General features: G+C 37.5%; 2 protein-coding genes across 2 annotated transcripts; both read left to right on the forward strand.

The window, feature by feature from the left end:
- The first annotated feature begins 1,176 nt into the window (after nt 1-1,176).
- On the forward strand, nt 1,177-6,527 carry ahsg1 (alpha-2-HS-glycoprotein 1). The gene is made up of 7 exons (XM_048168850.1): nt 1,177-1,425; nt 1,567-1,674; nt 1,794-1,878; nt 2,112-2,278; nt 3,543-3,659; nt 4,182-4,256; nt 5,809-6,527. The coding sequence occupies exons 1-7, from the start codon at nt 1,225-1,227 to the stop codon at nt 6,385-6,387; spliced, it is 1,332 nt and encodes a 443-aa protein (XP_048024807.1). The 5' UTR covers nt 1,177-1,224; the 3' UTR covers nt 6,388-6,527.
- A 1,607-nt stretch (nt 6,528-8,134) lies between these two features.
- Nucleotides 8,135-11,568, forward strand: fetub (fetuin B). Its single transcript, XM_048168863.1, has 7 exons — nt 8,135-8,445; nt 9,414-9,527; nt 9,612-9,699; nt 9,773-9,939; nt 10,073-10,186; nt 10,290-10,376; nt 10,817-11,568. Exons 1-7 carry the CDS (start codon nt 8,248-8,250, stop codon nt 11,486-11,488), a joined length of 1,440 nt encoding a protein of 479 aa, XP_048024820.1. The 5' UTR covers nt 8,135-8,247; the 3' UTR covers nt 11,489-11,568.
- Nucleotides 11,569-11,833: the final 265 nt, after the last annotated feature.

Consider the following 11,833-nt stretch of genomic DNA (forward strand, 5'->3'; position numbering starts at 1 on the left):
ATACCATCGACAAGGACATGGTCACTAATGGCACCAATTTCATCTGAGACTCCTTGTCTCCTTGTCCCTCCGCCTTCACCTTTTCCTCCACTCTTTACCATTCTTGCTTATCCTCTTCTTCTTCCTCCTCCTCCTCTTCTCTGGTGTCCTCGACCTTTTCAGTCACGTCTATCTGGATCCATTGTTCCAAAACTGAATGAACTGACTCGGGCTCTTTTATCTCTCTATTGAAGGTTCTGATTGGTGTTTGAAAAATTTTGACTATTAGTGTTTCTGCATGGGTAACTGTGTGCTAATTGAGCTCAAGCTATGCTGACTTGAGTGAACAATATTGAATGCTAGTGCTTTATAAATAACAACTTGGTGTAGGCAATGAGAAATGAAGGGATTTGTGTGTAGAGTTTTGCAGTGACAGTTCAACAAATCTGATTCATGTGTCAAAAAGGGGAATAGTGTTTATAGTTTAGGGAAATGGGTCTGCTTTTTGATAAATGGCGTTATGGTTTTGAAATTTTAGTTCAAAAGCCTGGTTATAGTGTTTAAGCAATCAAGAAAAACTGTAATGTTAGTTTTTTGAATTGCCTGTCATTTAGGGACATTTGTCAGCAAATATTTATCTGTAATTTGTTGCAGTTATTTTGATTTAACCTCATCATGTAATTCAATAGGCACAATGTATGATAAACATAATATTGTTTTTAATCAATTGACAGCACTAGCATTATGTTGTGCCACCACAACTAACATCAAATTAATTGACACTTATTTAATGTAAATTATGAAACAATATTTTATTAAATTAACTTTTATTTCAATTTGTGTCAAAGTAGTATACATGATTTGCATGGATGATGCAAAAACGAAAAGAAAATCTAAAAATGAAAAGAACTATAAATATTAGAGTTATAAAGTGTTAAAGCATATATTGGAGTGACAGCAACTGTAACTGCAGAATGACCCATTTAATCATAATTCAGAAACACAAGCTACATCGTAATTTTTTTTTTTTTTTTTTCGGAGTTAGCCTGAGTTAACTATCCTCTCTGACATGACATTTACTCATGTCCCTCTCTTATATTTGTTTTTGACATCATTTACATTGGCAAGCATCTCTGGCTCTAAATTGTTTGTTTATGTCCCCCTACGGTGTATATTATAAAGGTCTGGACAAGAGAGGAGAACTTTTTCTTGGTTGAAGATTTACAGCTTGTGTCTGTGTGCATTATGAGAGAACTGGTGATATTAGCAGCTTTGGTCTCGGCTCTACACGCAGCCATCCTCCCGACAGACAGTGATGTGGAATACAAGTGCCAAGAAGATCAGGACAAAACTGCTACATTAGCAGCTGAGCGGTTCATTAATGAACATCACCGCCATGGATACAAATTCAAATTTGTCTCACAAGACAGTCGCAGTGCAGAGAAGGTGAGTTTTTATGAAGGTGTTTTCCTGTGGCTGTTGTTGTTTCAAAAGAGTGTATGAGGAGTATTTCAACAACATAATAAAAGAAAAAAAGATAAAAGAAAAACATTCTTATGATGTGCAAACTGTCTTGTTTCTGTGCAGACCGATCCTTGTGAAGTCATCTTGGGAATTACCTTAGAGGAAACTGAATGCCACATTGTCAATCCCAAACCTTTAGATCAGTGTGACACTAGAATGGAATCTGAGACGGTGAGCTGAACATCACAAATGCTCCAAGCTCCACTTTACTGCCTTTTATTGCTATGAATAGAGTGACTTTTGTGAGTTGTACATACATTTAACAGCCTTTTAATATTTCCTGTTGACAGAAAGTGACAGCAAAATGTAATGTGACTGTCTCCAGTGTTGAGGGAAAAGCAGCTGTAAAGCGCTACATCTGTGACACTGAACCAGGTGCTGTAAACAAACCAATAGAATGATTTTTCTTCTTCAGACACTTTACTTAATACCCCAGGTCAAACTATAGCCTTTCAAAGAACCCAGAGTAATGTTTAAGCTCACTTTGTCAAAGAGTACAGAAATTAGGTAATGTAACTCCTGTAAAATTATAATGCAAAGTCAAAATAAGTTGCATTTCACACAGTGGTTTTGTATATGATTGCTCATAGTTTTGTGTTTTGTTCCAGCTTCACATGAAATACTTGTGAAAACATGCCCTGACTGCCCCAGTCTTCTGCCCTTGCATGAGCCGAAGGGTCTGGAGAGTGTGAAAACTGCCCTGCAGAAATTCAACAAAGAATCCAACCATGCATCTTACTTTAAACTGATGGAAGTGGGAAGGATCAGCACACAGGTGATGTCTTTCAAACTTGGGTGAAGCTTGAATATTCTACGCAAGCACATGAGCAGAAATGCTGTTAGCAGCACAAGTTCGATTACACAAATCATTCCATTCCAAAGTTGTGTCAAAATGCAACTTGTAATTAGTGATGGGGAGTCGACTCCAAAAGAGTTGATTCCTCGACTGTTAATAGCCCTAGTGTCGGAGTCGACTCTAGCACAAGAATCGACTCTCGTTGTCGACTCCGTTGCTGTGTTTGAAATCGCTCAAACGTACTTCAGAGAGCTGGAGCTGTCGCAGAAAAATGTCATAGTCACATAGATTTATCCTACTTGTGGCTTTACAATAAAATAACAGCCAATTACATTGTAATTGTATACATACTGTACCCGTGTCAGCTTTGTGGTTTCATCAGTTTATATTAATTTGGTTTGCCATGATATCCTATTTTGTGTTAATAATCATTAAACTAATCATAATTAAAAAAAAAAAAAACTGCCAACAAGAATAAACATTAATAAGTGTACATTATTGTATGTAATAGACTACATATTTTTAGTATCATGAACTGTCCAAGCAGCTTTTTGCACTATTACAAGAGATGAAAATGCGCTTATCACCCTCACCAGATCATTTAGTTAAGTTAGATAATTCATTAAAGAATACATCATTACCTTCTCTCTCGTTTATTTAACTCTGAAATAATATTCGGCCAAGACTTCTTCTCGTCATTTTTCCCTCTATAGAATTAGGTATTGGAACAGCAACTAACAATGTTGACTTATCATTTCAAACTGGAAAACTAGACTGACAGACATTTATAGGACCGAGGATAGTGCTGCAAGAATGTCATCAAAACCCAGAAGACTAATTCGCTAGTGTTCCCTTAAGATTTTCATATGGGTTTTTTATAATGGTGTTTTTCTATTTATGAGTAAAATAAGGTCTGTGGTAAACATAACTTGACGATACTTGGACGTTTTGCTCTACTGCATAAACTGCACACACTCACACCCCAAACATTCTTATCTAGTTACTTATTAGAAACATACATTTTCAAAAATAAACACTAACTGCTTCAAAATATGCATTTTCGATATGGGTGTGTGTTATGTACAATGTAGAGCAAAATTTCCAAATTTTGTATACAAACAGACAACTGTATGAATATGGTCATTACACAATCACTTTTTTTTTATTTTTTTCCCCCAAAATGTTCTTTGCTTTAAAGTGGTTTGCAACTGAATGTTAACAGAAAATTTGTCTGTTTTCTTAGTGGATGTTTTCGGGTCAAAGCTTCTTTGCTGCCTTTGCCATTATGGAGACAGACTGTCCAAAAAAGGAAGCATCCCAGAAACAAGAAGCATGTAAGGCTTTATGTGGGGATCAGGCTGTAAGTACACAGCATATTATAACTAATTTCTTTAATTACTATAATTAGGGTGACACTACAGCCAAAACCATTGTCTTTTCAGGCACTGGTCAATTTTGTGATTTTGGGCTATTTTGCTCCCATAACATGTCTTACGTCATACTAGTGGGGGGAAAAATGTTTATTTCATTACAATTTATCTAATTGCATCTGTAGATTGTTAAGGTTGTGTTTGGTTTCATGGACTATAATTTTGACATTCTGTTTCCTTTGGTTCCTATTTCTCATTTCTGTTTAGTTTTGGTTTCCTTAGTTACTGATTTTGTCCACATTTGTTTCTATAGTTACATTATTATTTATACTTGTGTATCGTTTGCTGTCCTTGTTTGCCTTGTTCTGCCCCAGTACTGTTTTGTTTATAAATAAAGAATTCACCTGTAGTGTCTTGCCTTAATAGTAGGTAACTTCATTAAGTCCTTCAGTTCCTTCAAGCTCTGTAGTGTTGACCACCTTCTCTTTCTCTTGTTCTTTTTCTTTCTCTAGCGGTATGGATTCTGTAAATCCTCTAAGGTCGGAGATGAGGAACCAACAGTGGATTGTGAAATTTACAAAGCTCAGGTATCCATCTCGATTACATGCTTAAACTGGACCAGTAAGACCCAGTTAGAGTTTTTCTCAATTGCTAAAACACAATTTCTAAAACCTTGCTCCATTTTCTGAAATCATTAAACACAAAACCTCATCTTCAAGCACTATTTACAAAACCTCTGACTCCTCTTGCAAAATGAAACTTTCGCCTCAAAACAGTTTTACCTGTGTTCAAAATCAAGCACTGCTGTCAAATCAGAAACAAAGTGATCAAAATGATATACACTATCAAGCAGTCAGTAAACAATATACCAAAAAACAGAATACACATTGTTCAAAACATATAGTTCTCAGGGAGAAGTAAATTTTTAATCTCAAAACAAATGTAATATTTCTCCATCATTGTCTTTTGATGAATGAAAACATGTTCATAGTAGCTCTAAATTGATCAGAAATTACTACTCTGCTTTGCTCTTTGCAACTTTTTGTTTTTCTTCCTCCTCCTCTTCCTCTTTCTTTCCCTCCACCTCCTCTTTCTTCTCCTCCTCCTCTTCCTCTTTCTTGCCCTCCTCCTCCTCTTCCTCTTTCTTGTCCTCCTCCTCCTCTTCCTCTTTCTTGCCCTCCTCCTCTTCCTCCTCGTCGCCCACCTCACATACGCACTCATCCTTGTCCTCTCACATTGTTTCTTCTATCCATTCTCAGACTTTCTCCTTCCCACCTTCAACAACCTGTTTTCTCTCTGAACTGGCTTATATTGGTTGTGTCACATCATTTGAAAAAGGTTACATCAATTTTGAGTGGTTGTGTTCAATCAATGACATGTATTCTCTATTTGTATTTGATTGTTGCCACTTGTGTTTGCCAGTTTTCCCTCTATAGAATTAGGTATTGGCAGCAACTAACAATGTTGACTTATCATTTCAAGGTAATGTCATCTAAATTGAAAACTAGACTGACAGACATTTATAGGACCGATCATACTGCTGCAAGAATGTCATCAAATCCCAGAAGACTAATTTGCCAGTGTTCCCTTAAGATTTTCATATGGGTTTTTTATAATGGTGTTTTTCTATTTGTGAGTAAAATAAGGTCTGGGGTAAACATAACTTGACGATACTTGGACGTTTTGCTCTACTGCATAAAGTGCACACACTCACACCCCAAACATTCTTATCTAGTTACTTATTAGAAACATACATTTTCAAAAATAAACACTAACTGCTTCAAAATGTGCATTTTCGATATGGGTGTGTGTTATGTACAATGTAGAGCAAAATTTCCAAATTTTGTATTCAAACAGACAACTGTTTGAATATGGTCATTACATGTGGATGACATGTGCGTTAGAGTGCAGAATGTGTTTTGAGAATGAGAATGCGTTTAGAGTTTTGCTGAAAAGTCTTAAGTGAGATCTGCAAATTTTGTTTTACCATGTGAAATTTAAGGTATTGACAAGAGACTGCACAATTAGCTAAATGAGGTCAGGCAACTGAGAACTTTGTTCAGCCAATGGGTTTTAGTGTTTTAGCAATCGAGAAAAACTGTAATTACTATGTAATTCTTGTGCTCTAATTGTTTCCAGAACTTCACTCATCCAATGCAACACCCTGCTCAGTCAAAGAGAGACTGTAAATTCCATGGCCACCCACCTCACCACCATCCAGAACATCAACCAGGGCATATTCACCCCCATCGCCCAGAACATGCAGGGCATGGCCACAAGGAAAAAACGCCTGATCAGAAGGGTCGTCCAGAACATGCAGGCCATGACCACAAGGACAAAACGCCTGACCAAAGGGGCCGTCCAGAACATGCAGGTCATGACCACAAGGACAAAAAACCTGACCAAAGGGGCCGTCCAGAACATGCAGGCCATGACCACAAGGACAAAACGCCTGACCAAAGGGGCCGTCCAGAACATGCAGGCCATGACCACAAGGACAAAACGCCTGACCAAAGGGGCCGTCCAGAACATCCACACCACTGTCCAAAAGGCCCTTCAGGGCTTCCAGAATCAGCGTCTGAGAGGCGCCATGAATTTCCATGCCATGGCTTTGTAAAAATACCCCCCTCTATTTATCCAATCTGCCCCTTCCCTCCACCACGTCTCTGCAGAGGCCCTCCAGACCTTGTACCCCCTCCTTCTGCTCCTCCTCTGTAACTAACACCAAAATCTTTTAAGAAACATTTAGATCTTATCCCATGTTACAGGGTTTGAAAGGGGAAATATTCAAAACTGAACAACATAAGAGTGTAAATGTCTCCGGTACATTCCAAGTTCAATAAATACTCTTTACTGACCAGTGTGGTTGAATGATAAAGGTCTCAGAACACAGAGATTTTTTGTAATGGCTATTACAATATTACAAAACAGCTGTGACAAGAAAATCAAATAATGTATAACTGTAGGATGCCTGAAAAGGAGAGGTTGCCAAAAACAATCTAACAAACAAAACAAAAGATGTGAAAACATAAACCAACATATTTACGCTATACGTTAAAGGGTTCATAACATGAGCAATCCAATTTTCATTGATCTTTTGAATATAAGATAGCTTGACGACTAAGAAAACATACTGTAACGTTTCTCCTTAGTTCAAAAAGTCCATTTGCTGAGGTGATAAACACATCAACACACAACACAACACACGTTTACAGTCCCAATGAGAAATATTCCTTAACACCAGAAGAATTAACTATTAACCTGACCCCTTTAATCATATAATGTTGTGTTCACAAGTAGTCCACAGATCACAGTGTGACATAATCTTATGTTTACATGGAAAAATTTAGAGAAACATGCAAAACTTAGGAATCAATATACATGAAGAATAGTTATTAAAAATGTGTGTTCTAAAAAAAAAAAAAAAAAAAAAGCTACAAACTAAGTCACTAAAAGAACAAGTATAAAGAACAATAAATCAATCAATGCCTCACTTTTCTGGATAGTTTAATAACATGTGTTAGAAAAAGATTAGTTCATGTGGGGGATGGGGGGGGGGGGGGGGGGGGGGTTGATCAGAAGACAAGGTTTCGGGGGTTAATTCTCAGAAAACAGTGCCCTAAATACAAACAGTAATGTATAGTTAATTTTGACCTAAACCTATCCCTATTAAACCTAAAGCATTAAATTATTTTAGTTCTCAGAAAATTAAAAAAAAAAAAATACACAGAAAGTGAAATAATATAACTTTTAGGAGTAGTACATTATGGCTAAATACATTTAAAAATGTTTTAAATAATATTTAAAAAAAAAAAAAAATTTAAAATGTTTATCCCTCTTTATATTATTAGGTGTCAAACTACAATGTACTAACACTGAAAAATTAATCATTTAAGACAATGTACTGATTGTGTACATTTATACTTATATTTTAGAAATACCTTTATGTAATTACATTTATAATTACACCCTTACACCTTAACCCACCCTTAGATAACACAACACAATAATATACATAACACAATAATATATTGTACTATTTTTTTATCTAAGTGCATAGTAATAAGGACACCTAAAGTGTGACCAAAATGTTTTATTTAAAAAACAAACAAACAAACAAACAAACAAACAAACAAAAACATGCTAAATAGAGTCAAACGAAGTTCAGTATCTTGTTAATTAAATTAGTAGTAAATCATGGGGATGCACGTTGCAGACAAAGGACACTGTTTCCTGAGAATGACCCTCCAGTATTTTCACTGCAGCAAGATAAAAATCACTGGCCTCATGTTGTATCATGTGAAGAATGTGTTAAGAAATCCTCAGTTGATTTGATTAGGGTACAACCTCAGTTTGCAAACACTGAAGGTATTTGAACTCATCATCCAACAGTATAGCCATACAGGTTTACAGCATGTTGTAACCTGCCCTCTCTAAATCAATCGTCCATTTAATCAGACATCAGTAGCCTATCAGGAGAAGAGAGAGGGGTTTGTGGCTTTTAAATGATGTATATATAAGCTTCCATGGACCATCTAGTTTTGTTGCTGTGCCTGGGTGAACGACTGCAACTCCACCATGAAGCAGTGTATGGCATTGATGATGGCCTTCCTGTGTGTCCACGGGGCCCCTGTGGATATTTTGGCCCCCGGATCCTGCCAAGATGCTGTAGCTAGCGGAGCTGCTTCTGAAGCTATGAACAAAATCAATCTGGACCGCACTGAGGGCTACGTTTTCAGCCTTGATCGTCTCAGCAATGTCCATCACATGAAGCATGTGAGTCATTTTCAGGTTCTTGTCAATAGTCACTATTAAAAGAGTAATAATTTAAATTAATTTAAAAGTCATTTAGAGTACCATATAATGTTAAATAAATACAAACTCTACATTTCAAAATGCTAAAAACCTTTTTCTACATATACTAATTCTATCAAAACACAGCAAACCTGATTCAAAATCGAGTCATTCTGTCAAAACTCTAGCACTAGTTTTCTATGCAAAATGAACATAGTCAATCAAAGCGCAATGATTGTCAAAATACTAACAGTTGATGGCATTATGAAAACTGCATCTACTCCTCTCCCTTACCCAGACATTTTTTTTCTCTCTTCTCTCATCCACACTGAACAAATCTGATTCAAAATCTGACCCATGTAAAGAAAAAACTTCAACACCTAACTATGCCTCCAACTGAGATTGTAATCTGCTATTTCTCAATATTTCAGTGATCTGCTAATTAAAAATGCTTATCAATTGTTTCAGTATTTGTTTTATATATTTTTTCAATACTTTTGAGCTGCTGTTGTTGCAAAAGTAGAGGTTTTATACTATATTTATAGATTGGAACATTAGGGCTTCATTTCTGACTTGCTGTGTTTAAGCATTTGCAAATAAGATCAGAAAGATCCATGATTTTGGTATGGGGTAAGCTTGTATGAAAAGAAAATTTAAGCATTTTAGAAATGTTTTAATTGACTGCATTTTGTGTGAAAATGACATGAATCGTGTTAATGGTATGGCCACAATAGACGGATGTTGTGGTAATTTTGTTTATAGTTTTGAAAATGTGACTACAGATTGGACAAAAGTATGTTAGCAACTGAAAAAAATACTTATCTCAAATTCTTTTTTAGGTATCCAACTGTCCTATTGTCTGTCTATCTAAAGGAAAGCAATGGCCTCACATTTTACCTATAGAACACATTTTTACAAATGTATACTAACATTTTTTTTTTTCTTTTTAGGGTGAAACAGGGACTGTCTTCTATCTCACATTTGATGTTTTGGAGACCAAGTGTCATGTCCTCAGCAAGAAAAACTGGAGAAATTGTGAAATCCGAAACCCCGAAGAGTACCCAGTATGGTTTTGCTAATTCATAAAAAACTCAAATAACCTGTTAATGATGTTTGTTCAGCATTTTAATAGCCTTTTCAACTGACAGGTCTATGGACAGTGCAAAGCAGTTATGTATATGAACAGAGTTCACAGAGTGACCCGCCTGTACAAATATAGCTGTACCGTGAGGCCAGGTAATAACCAACTAGGTTTTGTCATCATATGCTGACAGAAGGCAAATCCAATAAAATGACTCTCCCTTGGCAGTGCCTGCCTCCAAAATCAGGGAACGGTGCCCAGATTGCCCTGTACAGCTCCCTCAGGATCACAAAGAAGCCTTGAAGACAGTGAAGATAGGCATGGAGAAATACAATAAAGAGAGTGCGCTGGCCAACTACTTTGTTCCTCTAAACATTACAAGAGTTTTCTCTCAGGTAAGTAAGTGAGCAAGTAACTAAGCATGAAAAAGAAAGAGGAAGAACACTTTTTTGTACAGAAAGCTTCATCATATTGTACTGTATGTGGATATGATCTTTGTATATGACACAATATGATTCGTCGTTATAGCTTCACTTCGGAAGATTCTACAGTGTGGAGTTCACCATCCAAGAGACGGTCTGCTCTTCCAAAACCGACATAGCCAATATCTCCAAATGTGATGTCATGGCATGTGAGTTTGCGGTAAGTGACCAGACTTTTCTAATACAGTCATCATATGCTGTGTTTCTCTTTGCTATTTAAAATGAATATTTATCACATATGTTCTTGATCTTTCACTGTTTAGCACAAAGGATTCTGCAAAGCCTCTCACTCTATCACAGTCACCAGTGAAGAGCACCTCAGTGTTCAGTGTGAAATCTTTGAACCAGAGGTAATATTACCCATTTTCAACAGCATTTGAGTATGTTTGTGATCAAAACAAACCACTTCTCTTAAAGGGGCAATTCACCACTTTCAAGATGGGCTTTCGGTAAAACTAAAAAAAACAGTGGAAAGGTGATTTATATCTCAGTGGTACTGGTACATGACTTGAATAAAACATAATGCACTGGTCTTGATCCAACTGTCTGTGAGTGGGCAGCAATCTGTAGTTTTCACAAAAGCCCTCGGAGTTGTCAAAAGTAAAACATGTCTTTCGACTGACATTTGCTGATGAATAAACTGGGATAACTAAGTGCAGATAAAACATAGAAAGAGTGCACATTGTTCATTTACACATATTACTGACATTGTAACCTTACAAAGCTGGTTGAAAATAAGCAGAGTTGCTTTTTAATACTTAATGGCATTTTCATTTACTGGTGTTTTTAGGTGGCTGAAGAGGAGAAGAAAAAGCATTTGATCGGAGGTGAACTGGACCACAGCCACAGCAGCACAACAGGCTCGTCTACTGGACACGACCATGACCATGATCACACCAAACCCCACGCACACAAACACGACCATGAACACACCTCGGGCCACACTCACGAACATGGCGAGGGCCACGGACCCACCCACTCTCACGATCATGACCATGTTCACACCCATCACACCAAGGCCCATGAGCATGCTCAGGATGAATGGGAGCACCATCACCACCAGTACGGTCACAAAAAGGAGGAGACCCATGAACACGACCATGAGCTGGTCCTGGACCATGAGCACAAACACAGACACCTCCATGAGCACGAGCACCATCACCACCATCACGAACATGCACATCAAACCACAGTGAGGCGCCCTGATGGCATGGTCAATGTCCTTCCTCCTATGGGTGAGCCCATGACCCTTCCATCCTTCCCTGACAAGCCTGCTGCAGGACCGGAACAGGCCTCCACTCTCCCATTCCACCCTGACCCCCAGATACCAGGACAGAGGGAACCCACCATCCAGCCCTTCCCAAGCACCACGTCCCCTGAGTGCCCTGCACAGTCCAACATCCAAAACGGAATCCTCAAGCAGGTCGTCAGTGAGGATCCGCTCTTTAAACCCACTGTGTAGAGACCTTTGAATGTACAGTGTAGTAAATACTGCAAGAGGTACTATTTTGCTTTGAGCAATAAAACATGCTTTGCCAGTCATTGCTGCTGTGTGATTAGCTTTCTTTTCAAATGTAAAGCAGTCATCTTCATAATAGTATGACAACATTGAGCAAATCTAACCTGCTCAGAAATGAAACCTGCAGTGAAAATCAAGTCCCAAGCCTTTTGCAATCACATTTCAAATTCATTTTGTTTAGTTTTTTTATGTGTTGCAGACTAATTTCATAAACACTTTTGCAATTAACTTTAATTTCCTCATGAATGGGTATCAGTAAGATCAAAGTTCTTTTTTTTAGAAACGGTC

Source organism: Megalobrama amblycephala, linkage group LG2, assembly GCF_018812025.1.
Source record: "Megalobrama amblycephala isolate DHTTF-2021 linkage group LG2, ASM1881202v1, whole genome shotgun sequence".
Lineage (NCBI taxonomy): Eukaryota > Metazoa > Chordata > Actinopteri > Cypriniformes > Xenocyprididae > Megalobrama > Megalobrama amblycephala.

Bases quoted from the DNA above. Each gene is read 5' to 3' on its own strand.
- ahsg1 (XM_048168850.1), top strand. From the start codon at position 1,225: ATGAGAGAACTGGTGATATTAGCAGCTTTGGTCTCGGCTCTACACGCA. The intron at 1,879-2,111 runs GTGCTGTAAACA...GTTTTGTTCCAG, and splicing joins CATCTGTGACACTGAACCAG to CTTCACATGAAATACTTGTG. The intron at 4,257-5,808 runs GTATCCATCTCG...AATTGTTTCCAG, and splicing joins GTGAAATTTACAAAGCTCAG to AACTTCACTCATCCAATGCA.
- fetub (XM_048168863.1), top strand. From the start codon at position 8,248: ATGAAGCAGTGTATGGCATTGATGATGGCCTTCCTGTGTGTCCACGGG. The intron at 9,528-9,611 runs GTATGGTTTTGC...TTCAACTGACAG, and splicing joins GAAACCCCGAAGAGTACCCA to GTCTATGGACAGTGCAAAGC. The intron at 9,700-9,772 runs GTAATAACCAAC...CTCCCTTGGCAG, and splicing joins TAGCTGTACCGTGAGGCCAG to TGCCTGCCTCCAAAATCAGG.